The 15,041-nt window shown below is 34.6% G+C and overlaps 1 protein-coding gene across 1 annotated transcript; it reads right to left on the bottom strand.

Annotated features, from left to right (window-relative positions):
• Positions 1–10,097: 10,097 nt before the first annotated feature.
• Positions 10,098–10,948, bottom strand: LOC111508248 (translocon-associated protein subunit gamma). Its single transcript, XM_023163687.2, has one exon. The coding sequence runs from the start codon at positions 10,760–10,762 to the stop codon at positions 10,211–10,213; it is 552 nt and encodes a 183-aa protein (XP_023019455.1). The 5' UTR covers positions 10,763–10,948; the 3' UTR covers positions 10,098–10,210.
• Positions 10,949–15,041: the final 4,093 nt, after the last annotated feature.

Here is a 15,041-nt window from a genome sequence, read left to right as displayed (position 1 = left end):
ATTTTCTAGAAATCAGAACATTCTTCAGGTCCTTACTGAATTTTTGTTGGTGATATTTTTATTGAATAAGGTGAAGAGTTATTAATTGTTTTAAAAGTTTTGTTAATTTTTACGAATCTAATTTAAACTGTAATAACGTAATGAATACTTATTCAATTTAATTGAAATATGTGCCATTTGAATCAGTGCACTTTTACCAGAGTAACACAAGTCAATAAATTCTGTCTGAGAAGTATGATGGGTTAGGCAGAACTTTGACACTCAATTCGTTCAATTTTCGGACGGTGATTTGTAAAATGTGCGGACGGGTGTTGGCGAAGAGGAGGATCGGACCTGTTCTGTTGACTAGTGCCGGTTGCTGCTGACAAAATTTGCCTTTTGATTTGTTCAATATGTTTTAAACCATCAAAATCGCATGGGAGTTGACGCACATTCCTTCCGCTATCCTACGCACCGTTTGTGATGGGTTAGTCTCCACCAGGGTCCTCAAATCCTCGTCCTGGACTACTGAAGATCGATCACTTCAGGGTTCATCTTCGAGGCTAAAATGTCGTGTTAGTTTTTTGGGCTGTTTCGGCAGCGCTTCGATCCTATTCGAATTTGTAGAGAAAAATTGGTTGAAAATCGCTTATCGACATCATATAAGCTGAAGAGAGGTATTGAATTAAAATTTGAAAAAAATACAATACAATAAAATGAATATCATCAATGTAAAGATTACAAAATTCAATATATCGGTCAGTATATACCATGATACAGTAGAATAAATATTAAGATATAAGGCTACAAAAATCGTGACATTAAAATGGACAATACTTTTGAAACAACCTAATATAAATTATAGTTCCTCTGTAGCATACTGGTATACAATTCCTCACGGTGTTAGAGTCTGCATATACCTAATGGGTGCAAATATTTCATTTCTCTTGCGAGTATTATATGAATGAACTTCAATTTCTTGGTGTGAATTACATACACATGAGTACACATATTTCATTTCTCTTGCGAGTATTATATGATGGAACTTGAATTTCTTGGTGTGAATTACATGTTGAAGTCTTTTTCAGTATACTACTTGACGGATGTAAATGCATTAATTGGAGTTCATTAATGTATTGTTGTAAATCATGCCCTAAAGAAAATAACGCCGACCGCCACTGATAGCTATAAACTAATGGTGACGTAGCTAAGAGTGCGCTAATGTACGAACTTCGCTGCCGTTCTAGATGTAGCAAGAATAATGCTACCGATTTCGACGGAATTTCGGCGAAATTTTCTAGCGCATTCGATTACGATATATAAACGCTAGCCACGAGCATATCGAAACAGTCAAGTGGAAGTTACAGTGTGGTACACGAAGGGATCTAGTAAGGCGATAGACATTCGAGTAATAGTTGAAGTTTTAGTTGAAGTGTTTATTGTATTTAAAGTAAAATAAAGTTGAGGTTGATTATTCAGTGCAGTTAATTATTGGTCAACCCACGGGGAAAAACTTAACAGTATCCTGTGAATGATATCTGGTTCGATTCCATTACGAATGTTTGGAATACAAATGGAATAGAGAAAAGTGGTTTTTCGTATAATTCAGCTTTCATATAAAAGTATTTGTTTCGAAAGTATTATTCTTTCGTGTAATTCAATGTTTATATGAAAATAGCTGTTTCGAGAGGAATTTTCTTCCAGTTTGTGTCTGGAAATTACTTCTTTGCATGATCTACACATCTTTGTAGAAAGTTCATTTTTTGAAATTGATTGCTTCCTTCCTTTGGAAGATTCCCACATTTTTGTATCAAGGTGCAGAAGTAGAAAACCAAAACCTTTCTTTCAAAAAAATAATCTCTCCTAAAAATATACCCTTTTAATCTAAAAGAGGGTAATGTTTCTTAGAGTTTTGTTCTATAGAATCTGGAGTGGATTCATTTATTTAAGATACGTAGCAAACCATAGGACAGTTCAATATTGGAAGTGACAATGGATGAGTGAGAATTATAATGAACAAAATAGATGTCCTTGAATTTAAAATTCGTTGTTTCATAATGCTCAATGGAAGAGCCAATTTCTTTTCGAGATAATCAGTATGGGCTTTCCATGACAAATAGACCAAAGTACTTGACTTCATTTGTGTTATTCTATTTTGCTAGACCCGTAATAATATATTTTTTGTGATGATCATGTATGATGATTTTTTTCAGTTTGTGGATGATTAGCCAATCTGATAATTCTGTTGAGTCTGAGCTGATGTAACTTTTGGTGTTCTGAACAGATTTATCAAAATACAATGAAATGATATATGTGAAAAACAGCGGAACCTTTGCAATACCCCACATCAGCGCCCGATCCAGCTATTTCGCTGCTCCGGGCAAAATAATATTTGCCGCCTTTTACCCATGCATTATTCCATAGATGGTATAATTTCAACCTATTTTTGCCGCCCCGGGCAATTGCCTGGTTTGCCCCCCCCCTAGATCGGGCGCTGCCCCACATTGACTCTATTATAACCCTGTGTCTACGTTTTGATAAATAGTTTTAAAACCATTTCAAGGCTACACCTATGATGCCAATTCTTTGCAGTTGAGAAAAAAATGTGATTCAGTGTCAAATGCCACACCTTTGTATATAGACTAACAAAGGCTATTCACAATGTATGCAACATAATGCAATGCATAATGTATGCAACATAATGTCGCATACATTTTTGGTGTCTATCCTAAATCTTGCTAATCATATCAACCGCCTCAGAACATGTATTGCTTGACTTGTGAAAGCCATATTGTTGATCATGAAGAAATTTCATGTCATACAGATAATGGAAAAATCCGTTATTAATAATTCTTCCCAAAATGTTTGATAATATTGAAAAATCAGATAGGCTCATTTGTTTATTTTTTCTTCCCATTTTTGAATAATGGGGCGACTCTTGCAAATTTTATATTGAAAAAAACTTTCCTTGAAGATAAAGATTTATTGTATAGTATACACAGTATTTGAGCAAATTTCCTTTTGCACTATTTCATTGCATCCATATTATAATTTTGATAATCTCAGTAGAAGTTGGTGGTGAACTGAAAATATTCGATGAAACTTTGATCTGTTTTTATTCTCTACATGACCCTAGATTTGTTTTGCAGTTTCCATATGTTTTGTTTATTAAAACAAAAGTACAGTTCAAAAATTCTCTCTACCTCCTGCTTTTGACAAAAACTTTTATGAGTTGAATAAATATGAGAGTGAAAAGTATTCAACTGACATTTAGGTTCAATATATCGGTATGATTTTTGATAAGTGCCTATGCAATGCAAGATATACTTGACTATGTAGATTTTTCTTAACAGTAAATTGGTATCAGATCTGACGGACGGAGGGGCGTGCAAAGAAGTGAGTACGGAAACAAAACGTCTAGGGTTTAAAATAAGCTAACGGTAGGCAGGAAACGCAATCAACCACGGTTTATGAAGCAAACGGGTATTAAAAGCTCGGTGCGATTCACCTAGCACATAATGCCTGTCCCTCACCTACTTCAAGTATATTCTGTGACTCCGTATAAATATACGAATTACGGATAACTCTTCGGATTCCGCAGGCGCATCCCCGACGTTTTGAGAGCGACGACGATACCTATACAGAAGTACCGGAAACAAGAAAGGGGAAGCCCAAGTATCGAATACCACAAAGGGCCGAAATCACAAAGAGAAGCTTCGGACAGATGATCTAAGTGGCGAATACCACATAAGATCGGAAAAGGAGGCGGGTGAAGAAAAGGTAGGCCAAGTGGCGAATACCACAAAAACCGGAAACGCGGACCCAAGTGACTACTACAAAGGGTCGGAAAACGTAGGAGACGCGTGAAGACCAGGTAGCCCAAGTGGCGAATATCACAGAGGGCGGAAAGCAGATTCGAACAGATTATCCAAGTGGCGAATACCACACAAAAGATCGGAAAACGTAGGTGACGTGAAAACCAGGTAACTCAAGTGGCGAATACCCAAAGGGCCGGAATCACGGAGAGAATGGTCTGAGTGGCGAATGCCACAGAAGACCGGAAAACGTAAGAGATGTATGAAGAAAAGGTAATCCAAGTGGCACAAAGGGTCAGAAACGCGGATAGAAGTTTTGAGCAGATGATCCAAGTGACGAATAGGTACCACGAAGGATCTGAAAACGTAAGAGCCGCGTAATGATACTAGCAAACTGTTAGACTCCTGGCGCTAACTCGGATGGCGGAAGACAGGCATTCATTATAATTATCTACGTACGTTTCCTACTTCATACTTGGAGTAGTTGTTTTTCGGCAGGCGGTTTAGGTAATTGGGAAAAATTAATGTTTCGAGATTTTATTTCGAAATATTCATTTTCTCGTACGTATGTATCTTTCCTCGACACAGTCTGACCTCTGTTAGAGTATCGGTACATGGGATGTTTCTTTCCCGCTTGGAGCTTTGTTCACGAGATGAAGCACTATTAGGCGATAGTTTCGTACATTAGTTGTAGTTGAGCCGTTTTGAAATCAATCGACTCCCAGGCACTTTGTTTTTGGGTCGGATATTTCCTGCATTAATGAGAGGTAATACGACACACCTCAAAACCGATGTTTAGGTGATCTACTTTCGAATAATTTCAGCATTGTCCTGCTGCTGGATGAACGAGAAACATCTGTGAGACTAACCCTCTGTGAGGTATCTTGCATAAATGTTGAAAAAAAATTTTACTACTTTCTTGGGAATATCACCACCATTCACATGAACTCGTTATGAAGGTATTGTAATCTAACTTAACATTTGAACTAAATAACAAATACTCACTCATGGAGGCTTGATAGGTTCAATCGGAACCTCTGGCGTAAAATGAATCTATAATCTATTGAAATCACTTTCCCCTCCAGAAAAGAATACCGTCTTTCGCCGCGCTTTTCAGTAACCCAGTTAGTATCATCGAGAGATGACAAAAACGGAAGTATTTGCAATAAATAGGAGTAGGCGTTTGGTGTATTATTGGCAACTCTTTTTAATGATAATTGTCAGAAATTCTATTATTTTATAGTTGAACAAATGAGTCTCATTGACTCTTTTTCAAACCTCCGAGCATTGATTTATTTCAACGTTTTAAATTTGAATTGTAAAATCACAAAAAACAATTTTTAGTTAACAAGGATTGTAAAAGTTATATCATTATATGCTTGAGCAGCATATAACAGGTCCTTAGAGACATAATAACTGATTGATGTACTAATTCAAGTTATTTCCAACTTCTCTGGTGGAATGTACTAAACATCAAATCATTCAGAACCATATAAGTATTTTCCAAGCGGGAATGAAACATGTCATGTAGGTACCACCAATAGGTAATCTAACAGAGATCAAACCGTGTCTCAAGACTATCGAGGAGAGATACGTATGTACTAATAAATAATGGTTAAAAAACTGAAAAAAAAACACGCTTCAATAGCAACACAAAATAATTCAAGATTTCAACATCGATAATAAGTCCTATGGCTTGATGTAACTAATGACTTTTAATAAGTCTGAAATCAGAGTAAATCTATTTACAAAAACATAATTTTGGTAAAAAACGTGGGGTGCTAAATATCCATTGTTATACTTTTCCACTTTTTAGTTTGGTTTGCTATTTCAAGCCCATTTGTTCTAATATAAAATATATACCTATTATAGACAGTGTGGTTCAAATTCAAATTATACTGTAACTTCTATTTGATTTCACAATATTTAACTGATTATACATTTTTGGAGCACAATAGGTAACGCTAGATATTAGTTGTACCGACTTTATGGCTGTCGAGATATTGATTTTCTTTGTTGTCACAAAAAACGTTATTAGTGAATTTATTCTATAAGTTACCCCTTCCTTTAGCTTCATCATGAACCGATTGCATGCCAGCTATTTATCAGAAATGCTAGTGTTAGTTTAGAATCTCATTAAAGCCTCAGATTCAACTTTTAAGGATGCAGTTCATATATAGGGGCAATAGCTGGTTAACGCAAAAACAATTAAAGACCTCTTTGACCATTTTCAAATGATATTACCAAATACCTGGTTTTTCTTTCCACTGCACGAAACTCATTTTTGAGTACTTTGGTAAAACTTGAAGCAGAAAAACAGAGAAAACTCGGTTTTTCTGTGTAAGTTTGTTTGCTATAAAAGTGTAAAAAGAAATGAATTCTTGTGGGTATTATTAAAAAAAATATTTTCAATAATTGTTGATAAAAAATATTGTAACTATTTGTGTGAAATGGTTTGTCACGAAACTCAATGTGACAAACCAAACTCTATGCAGGCGAAGCTGCGGGTAATAGCTAGTATCAAAATAAAGCTTAGACATATATAGGTACATAGTTTACAGAGGCTGAACACAAGTAGATAGACAGATAACTTCTTTGATTGATGACCTATTTATTTTGTAGAAATTCATATTGAATATAGAAAAAAGAAAATAACTTTTGTCTAATTTATACTATTTTTCTATTTGTTATGACCAGTTTCGGTTTATCAGACCATTTTCAGCAGATAACTAACATTAACAAGTAACAAATAATAAACTAGTTAAGCTAAGCAAAATAGTTAAACAATAATGAATATAGCACAAACAAATCATTTCACAAGGAGGCTAACAATATCGTAAATCTGCAACAAGAATTGTATCTTCAATTCCGAGATCAACAACTAACATTTCTTTCTTATGTTATAATTATATACAACTATAATAATATCAAAATTTATTTTGTAATTACTCTTCTACACTGTAAAAACATCTGGATTTAAAATATTGTTTCATTCTGATTTTGAATTGATCAAAATTAAGACACGTTTGGGTATTTTCAGTAAGTCGCCAGATCTGGTGTTTCATAACGTTGGTTAATATGAATATATATATATATATATATATATATATATATATATATATATATATATATATATATATATATATATATAGATTTTTTATAATTCTCATAAAATGTTTCGGTTAAGGTGTATTTGCTACTGCTTAAAATTACCTATCTAAAATGGTGCCTATTGTTGAAAAAGATGACATTACAGACCCTAAAAATAACAGACCAATCTCTATAATCTGTATCTTTGGCAAAATTATAGAAATAATTTAAAAAACTGCCTATTTCAAAAAATTCCAATTTGGTTTTTGTGCAGGTAGATTAACAGTTAACGCTGTCTGTCAAATTGTCGCTGCAATCATATAAGGATTCCAAGAAGGTAAATTTACTGCTTTAATTTTGTGTGACCTCATGAAAGCTTTTATTGTGTCTCTCATGACCTGTTATTTTGAGGGTCTGTAATGTCACCTTTTTCAACAATAGGCACCATTTTAGATAATTTTAAGCAGTAGCAAATACACCTTAACCGAAACATTTTATCAGAATTATAAAAAATGATTCAGAATAATTCCAAGAGAATATTTTAAGATTTTGCTGTTGATATCATAAGAATCACAGCTATTTGAACGACCGCAACAAAGTATTGCACTTTCAACTTTAGCAACCGTTACAGGTTCCAGAACAAAATGAAATGCCTTGAACTGGCACGAATTTAAGGTAATTAGATACATCAATGCCGCTGAATGGATGGTGGTAATCGTTCTTGTAATAATTTGAAAAACAGTAGAAATTATAGTTACATAAACAATTAAATGTGTTCATGACATCTATTATTTTATATTTTATGAGTGACAATGTCTTGAAATTAGTCTTACATTAAGGTTTTTTATTTCTGACCGGGATATTATAAGCTTATATCGTCATAGTTACGCTATCAATAAAGAGGGTCATAACTCCCTTGGGACATTATAGATTTTATAATTCCCTCTACCTTTCACAAGTAAAAATAAATAGTCAGCCAGTCCAGATATATCTTGTATTCTTTTTGGTATACGGCTTCACTTTTCGATGGAATCAATGATTCTCTTGCTTGTTCAGCTTTTTTCAAAATATCCTCCATTATATTTGGGGTAGAAAACACGTTTTCACCGCAAACACAGCTTGATAACAAAGTTCTGTTTATAAACAAGTAACATAGCAACAACCTAGCAACAAGAAAACTCTACTATAATCAACGGTACCTGATTCAAATATACCGGGAAGGTAATGAATTGGTACATTTTTCCGTTTCAAAAATGAACAAAATTTTATTGAAATCGGTCAGAAATAAAATTATCTATGTACCACGGGAATTAATGAGCCTTAATAACCTCAGGCAATTGCTGAGCCAGAGGCCCTCGGGACGCAAACTTTGCCATCGGTAATTAAGGCCCTCCTAATTCCCTTGATACATAAATAACTATTATATTCATAACATAAATAATAATAATAATTGTAATTTATTGAACAAAATTACAATTTTGTTCAACTGGCTATCGACCGAAGTCCTGGGAAAAATCATCAAAAATACTCATTTGGAAACACTCCTACAGCTCGTAGAATATTAATATAGTAATGGCATCTAGAAAGAATAATTGAGATTTTCAGTTCTTTTAACTGAATAATGATTATTTTAGTTAAGAAATAAGCACGTGGTGGTGAGTTCTTCTCAAAGGAAATGGCAATGTTTATACTTACATAGCAGATGCTATGTAAGTAATCAAGTAACCAACATATTCTCAATTTCAAATTGAACATTACGCTATGTAAGTCGCTTGTTGATTGATGTCCGAGGCTAGTCCCAGAAGTACCCGGTCTAACCTAGAGATGGCGGTAGTTGTTTGAAAAATATCACTGTATTAGAAAATACATAATCTATAAAGCATGTTTCAAATTTGAAGACGCTGCGTTGGTTAGTATTTGTTTGACAGCCATCAAGAGCGAATGTTTTTGGTGAATTTGTGAAAATGGAAAAAATTGGTCATCCTTGTGGTACAATACTTTTATTTGAAAGCCTTAGCCCAACCAATATATAAGCTGAACTTGAATATACTCTGAGTGAGTCTGCTCCTTCGTTTGCAACAGTACGATATTGGGTAGCCTAGTTTAAACAAGGCCAAATCCACAAAGCGGTTGTTTCATCATGACAATGCACCAGCTCACATGTCCATTATCGCAATAACCAAAATTTAAGAATTAAAGTTTGAACTGCTACCTCATGCACCCTATTCGCCAGATTTAACCCCACGGATAATTTTCTGTTCCCAACCTTGAAAACATTGTTCAGTGGTCAAAGATTTTCCAACGATAAAGAAGTGATGTCTGCAGTTAATGACTATTTTGAGAAGCAAGACAGTTCTTATAATAAAAATGGTCTCTAACTTATTGAACGTAGCTGGGAAAAGTGTATAGAGCTGTAAGGAGATTGTGTTGAAAAATAAATACACTTCTTCCCAAAATTTTTGTGTTTTTTTGTTGGGCGGGTTACTTTTAGGAGGTTAGATTGAAAGTGAGTGGGTCTATTCGACCCTCCACAGCAACCGGCAACCCTTGTAGTACAACTACTCAATATGATTACTTTATGAGTGGAACAGTTGAAGTATTTCGATATGTTGTCACCAACAATTTCCTGGCAATATTAATAACTTAAATATGTTGATGGCTTCATATTTTAAAAAAACCATGAAAGCAAATTTAATTGATTTCACTGATCATAAAAACAAATAGTAATTTTTCTTTGGTAAATGTTTTTTCATTCATAAATTATGTACATTCCATAACTGTTTTCATGTAAATCACTTTAATCAGAAGTATTCATATCAAGTATGTGTATTGATGAAACCATAATTTTTTACATTACAATATTTTTGTCCAGCTGTATCTGTAAATATGGCTACAATCCAAGTGGAATGCAATACATTTATTTTATTGTTTTTTTACAATTTTATAATAAAAATAAAAAAAATACCTTCTTCCTAAGAAAATTGATCAATGTTTGACTATGATCCATACGGTAAATATATTACCAATGAGTTTGAATATTCCCTCATGAACTAATGTCACAGTATTAATTATGTCTCCTGCTAAAGTCAATTAAAATGAATATTTTCCATAAGAAGTAGCGGAGTAGAGTTACTTCATTAAAATTTTCAAATATGTATAAAATTATTCAAATGTTCAAGGTATCAAATAAATAAGCTTTCTGCTACATCTGAATTGGAGAAATAAATGTTTTTATTATGTATTATATAACCAAATTTATATTTAAAAAATTAATGATTACTACAATAATAAATAGAAAACAAATGCTTAAAAAAATACTAAGTAATTTACTGAGAACCTGTTGACAGGAGAGCAAGAAGTCCAGCAGTGGTTCCAATGGATAAGGTATAATTTACGGCTGGAGTGAAAGACTGAAGCAAATAAAAACTAGATAGAATAACAACTGCTAAAAATAAAGCATTGTTGTAAAATATTGAAAACGTTGTAGCCTCAAAGTCAGCAACTTCATTTTTCTTCCACAGAATTCTCTCGTCTTTTTCCTTCTTACTCATTTTCTTGTCATCAGCCAACTTTTTTGTCAAATCTCTGGTAACAGCCTCTTCTCTCTTAACTGCAATTTTGTGTTTCAATGTAAATTTGGTATTTCGGTATGCCATAGCCAAAAGGTATGTAGAAACAGCAGTCACAACAGCAAATAGTATTAGAGATGAATAAATATCAATCATATGTATCCTCCAGAATAACCATATTGGAACAGTGGAGACAATTAGGGCATTACCATAAAATAAGGCAGATGATTTGGTGGACACATTTCTGCTGAAATCTTGAAGCAATAGTTCTTCTTCCTTGGTAAAACCTTTGTTTTGCGATTTGGACATAATTTATGTTATAGTTTTACTTTACAACACAAACACACTTCTTGGCACTAATGCGAATTAACTGTTGACTGGAACACTTGTGACGTGAATAAACTCACGAGAGAAAGTCCTGTTTCAAACAGCAGAAAATAATTTTCTACTGGTTACTGAGCAACACGTCACCGCCACGCCAAGCACGAAATCAAATATGTTTTGACACTTAATTCCACGTACTCAATTGTCATTTCACAGAAGAGTAAAAAAATGTCATTCATTCAGCGAAATAGAAGAGAAGTGTCTTTAGACAACAACCTAGATGCATGGAAACTTTCCTTTCACACCCCTCAAATGGCTTTACAGTTTGCCCCACATCTATGAAACAGATCGTTGTGGTTTTAAGTTATCAGTAACACTGTCCTCTGTCGCGATCGGAGAGGAAGTCCATGTGTGAAATTCAATGAATAACTCAGACGATCTAAAAAAGGAATTGACAGCTGTAATGATTTTCATTTTTCAATCTTCATTGGTCTTGGCTACCAGGACTAATCGATGAAACGATACGAATTTCTTCAAGTTATCAATCAAGGTATTTTCCAAAAGATGGGACACAGCACAAAATAGTGCAACAAGTGGTTAAACATGAATCAACACTGGCTAAAAGTCATCAGTACGTTTGTTGTCGACCCTGTTAGTGGCGATTTGTTCATTTGATGGACTTGTTAGATTCATCATGGACGTGACAATATTGAATACTCATAAAATTGGTACACCCTGGAAACAAATCCAACCTGATTTACAACTGCACACACACCACTTATCCATATTATTCGTTGAATATACTAGAATCAATTTCACTTTGTGAGAAGATTCCAACGAAAAACTTTGTAGGTGAAGAGACAATACTTGGCATGATTGGTCTTAGAAATTGCGTTGCGTTCGGTACAATGGGTATAATATATTTTTTTCAATAACGGATTATTTTCATCAACAATACCATTAACAGATTCTTTTAATGAAATGAATCAAAACACTTTTGTCTAATTACCACTAGTTGATTTTATTTATACGACCGGTTTCGGGTTTATCAAGTATAATGGGGTCAAACTCGAAACCGGTCGTATAAATAAAATCAACTGGTGGTAATTAGACAAAATAAGTGTTTTTATCCATTTCATTAAAGTGGTGTGATGAACAAGTCATCAATCACACATATCAATAACAAACATTATGAGAGTGTATTTGTTAAAATAACTAACATAATGGAAAATGATGGTTTCGGCTTTCTACTTCTCCATCTTTATACAAAAAATATGGAAACCTTCCAAAAAAAAAGGAGTAATCAGTTCCAAAGAATTTACTCTACACAAAATTGTGTATATAATGCAAATAAGTAACTTTCAAACACAAATTGGAAGAAAAACCCTCTCGAAACAGGTACTCTCATATGAACATTGAATTACACGAAAGAAAAATACTTTCGAACACCGAATTATACAAGTTTCCCACATTATTTCAAATAAAGATGGAGAAGTAGAAAGCCAAAACTTTTCTTTCCCGAAAATCAATCTCCCCTAAAAATATACCCCTTTCAGTTTCAACTAACATAATATTTCGTAAAACTAATATATTACCTATTTACATTCAATTTTTCATAGTTACCTCACAGAAATATACCATTTAAACATAATATAGTAGAACAATGAAAAATATGTGAGCTGGTATGCGATACAAGCTTGGGAATCGACCCCTATTCGACTTATCGATGGCAGAGAAAATATATCGCATGAGACAGACAAAGCTCTATGAAATCTACTGCGATATATTTGTTGCAATTTACCGATACTTAATGAAAGTTCATAACGTATCCAAGTAACACTTCATTGTGGAATTTTCACTAAACAGTTTATCAAACCAGAACACGTGTTTTTGTAAACAAATCATTTTCCTTCTGCATGTAAACATGCCAATTGTACTCCCTTTGCCAAAATGTGAAAATCCAACTGAACTATTTCATTTGAAGCCAATTAGTAAACTGCCTATCCTATCTGAGGTGTTCGAGCGGATTTTGAAAGATCAAATTGTTCAATCTGGATTTCGTGCATTCTATAGCAACTGGTAATGATGAAGTAACTCCCATGATACTCTTGGACTACAGTAAAGCTTTCAATACATTAGACGACACAATATTATAAGTAGGAAAATGTAATTTTTTGGATTTAGTGAAGGGACTGTAGATCTATTGAAAAGTTACCTCAGAAATCGGACCCAGACAGTGTGTCTGGATGGAAAGTGTTCTAGTGCTTCACCTGTTGACCATGGAGTACTACAGGGCTCTATTCTTGGTCCCATTTTGTTCTCTCTCTGTATATATCTGACTTCCATTAAATAATTGATCATTGCACAGTTCATCATTATGCAAGTGACATTCAGTTATATTATCGATTTCCTCCAAGTAACTAGCAGTTGACAATGGAAAAAATCAACAGCGATCTACAGAAGTTACTGGATCTATCTATAGTCCATAACCTGAAATTGAATTCTAAAAAATTTCAGCTGATACTTTCTGGCCCAAAACACGAAAGGTGGAAAATTGAAGGAAGAATTGAAACCAAACTTGGCCAAGACTTACTACTAATAATTACAGAAAGCAAGAACTTAGGTTTGTGGCTAGATGCCGATCTGATATTTCACAAACAAATAAATTCACTTTGTCAGTATCTTACAAAACAATTGCATTAGTCTTTCCTATGGTGAGAGAAAATTCGACCATATATCCCCCAAGTTCGAGGAGTCAGGTTGGTTACCGATTGCTGAAACCTGACAGCTCCACCTACTCGTCAATACATATAAATTTCTCATTTACAAAAAGCCAAATTATATTTATGAAAGATATAAAACTTTTAAATCTCAGAATAATTCGAGGACACGAAACACTTTTATTATTCCACAACACTCGACAGCCTGCTTCTCTTGTAGTTTTATTTACAACTGTATCAAACAATATAATGCTCTGTCCAGTGAATTTAGACACTACTCCATATATAATTGCAAGAAAAAGTTGGAAACATATCTGAAGTCTTCTGGATAGATAATATATTCACGTTATGGCTTGCTCATATAGTTTTCCCTTTGTCTCACTTTTGTGTAGCCAGAAAATTATATATAAACTTAACTTTGCTGGGAATTCAGCCTGAATTCAAACAAATCGGTTTCAACTCTTTACTTCAAACAAAATCAACTCTACTATACGGTCGCTAAATAGTTATAGGGCGTGAAACGAAGCAAGTAAGGAAACGAAACGGCAGGGATTAAAATAAGCTGAGCGGTACTAACGGTAGGCAGGAAACGCCATCGACCACGATTAATGAAGAAATCGGGTATAAGAAGCTCTGTGCTATCCACCTCAAATATAATATCCTTTCCTTACCCACTTGAGCTACATTATTCAATCCTGTATAAACAAACAGACAGGAGAATACCACAAAGGGTCGAAAACATGAATAGAAGATTCGAACAGATGGTTCAAGTGGCAAATACCATAAAGGACCGGAAATCGTAATAGGAGACATGAAGAAAAGATAGCCCAGGTGGGAGCAGGCGGAGAGCTGATTCGAACAAGTGATCCAAGTGGCATATACCACAAAGCGTCGCAAAATGTAGGAAACGCGTGAAGACCGGGAAGCCCAAGTGACGAATACCACAAAGGGCCGGAAAACGTAAAGTGACGAATACCACAAAGGGCCGGAAAACGTAAAAGACGCGTGAAGAAAAGTATCGAACACCCCAAAGAACCGGAAAGGAGAAGTTTCGAACAGATGATCTAGGTGGCGGATTCCACAAAGGATCTAAAAACGTGATAGTGGCGCAAGTGGTGAATATCACAAATGGCCAGAAACGCGAATAGAAAATTCAAACACATGAACCAAGTGGCGAATACCACAAAGGATTGGAAACGCGAGGCGAGTGAAGACAGGGTAGCATGAGAGGCGAATACCACAAATGGTCGGAAACTCGGAGAGCATTTTCGAATAGATGTTCCAAGTGGCGAATACCACAAAGGACCGGAAAACATAAGAGGAGAAGCGTGAAAAAAATATAGTCCAAATGACGAACATCACAAAGGACCGGAAACGCGAAGAGAAGTTTCGAACAGATGATCCAAGTGGCGAATACCACAAAGGATCGAAAAACGTGAAAGGAGACGCGTGGCAAGTGGCGAATACCACAAAGGACCGGAAATGCAGAGAGCAGTTTCGAATAGATGAAATAAGTGGCGAGTACCCCAAATGACCGGAAAACG

This window comes from Leptinotarsa decemlineata, unplaced genomic scaffold, assembly GCF_025532065.1.
Source record: "Leptinotarsa decemlineata unplaced genomic scaffold, Ldec_3_MD MMD2_tig00026316_RagTag_RagTag, whole genome shotgun sequence".
Classification (NCBI taxonomy): Eukaryota; Metazoa; Arthropoda; class Insecta; order Coleoptera; family Chrysomelidae; genus Leptinotarsa; species Leptinotarsa decemlineata.
The sequence above is the reverse complement of the archived record's forward strand: the minus strand, read 5'-3'. Positions and strand labels throughout refer to the sequence as shown.

What these genes read in the sequence shown, in the direction of transcription:
- LOC111508248 (XM_023163687.2), bottom strand. Translation starts at nt 10,762, where the DNA reads ATGTCCAAATCGCAAAACAAAGGTTTTACCAAGGAAGAAGAACTATTG.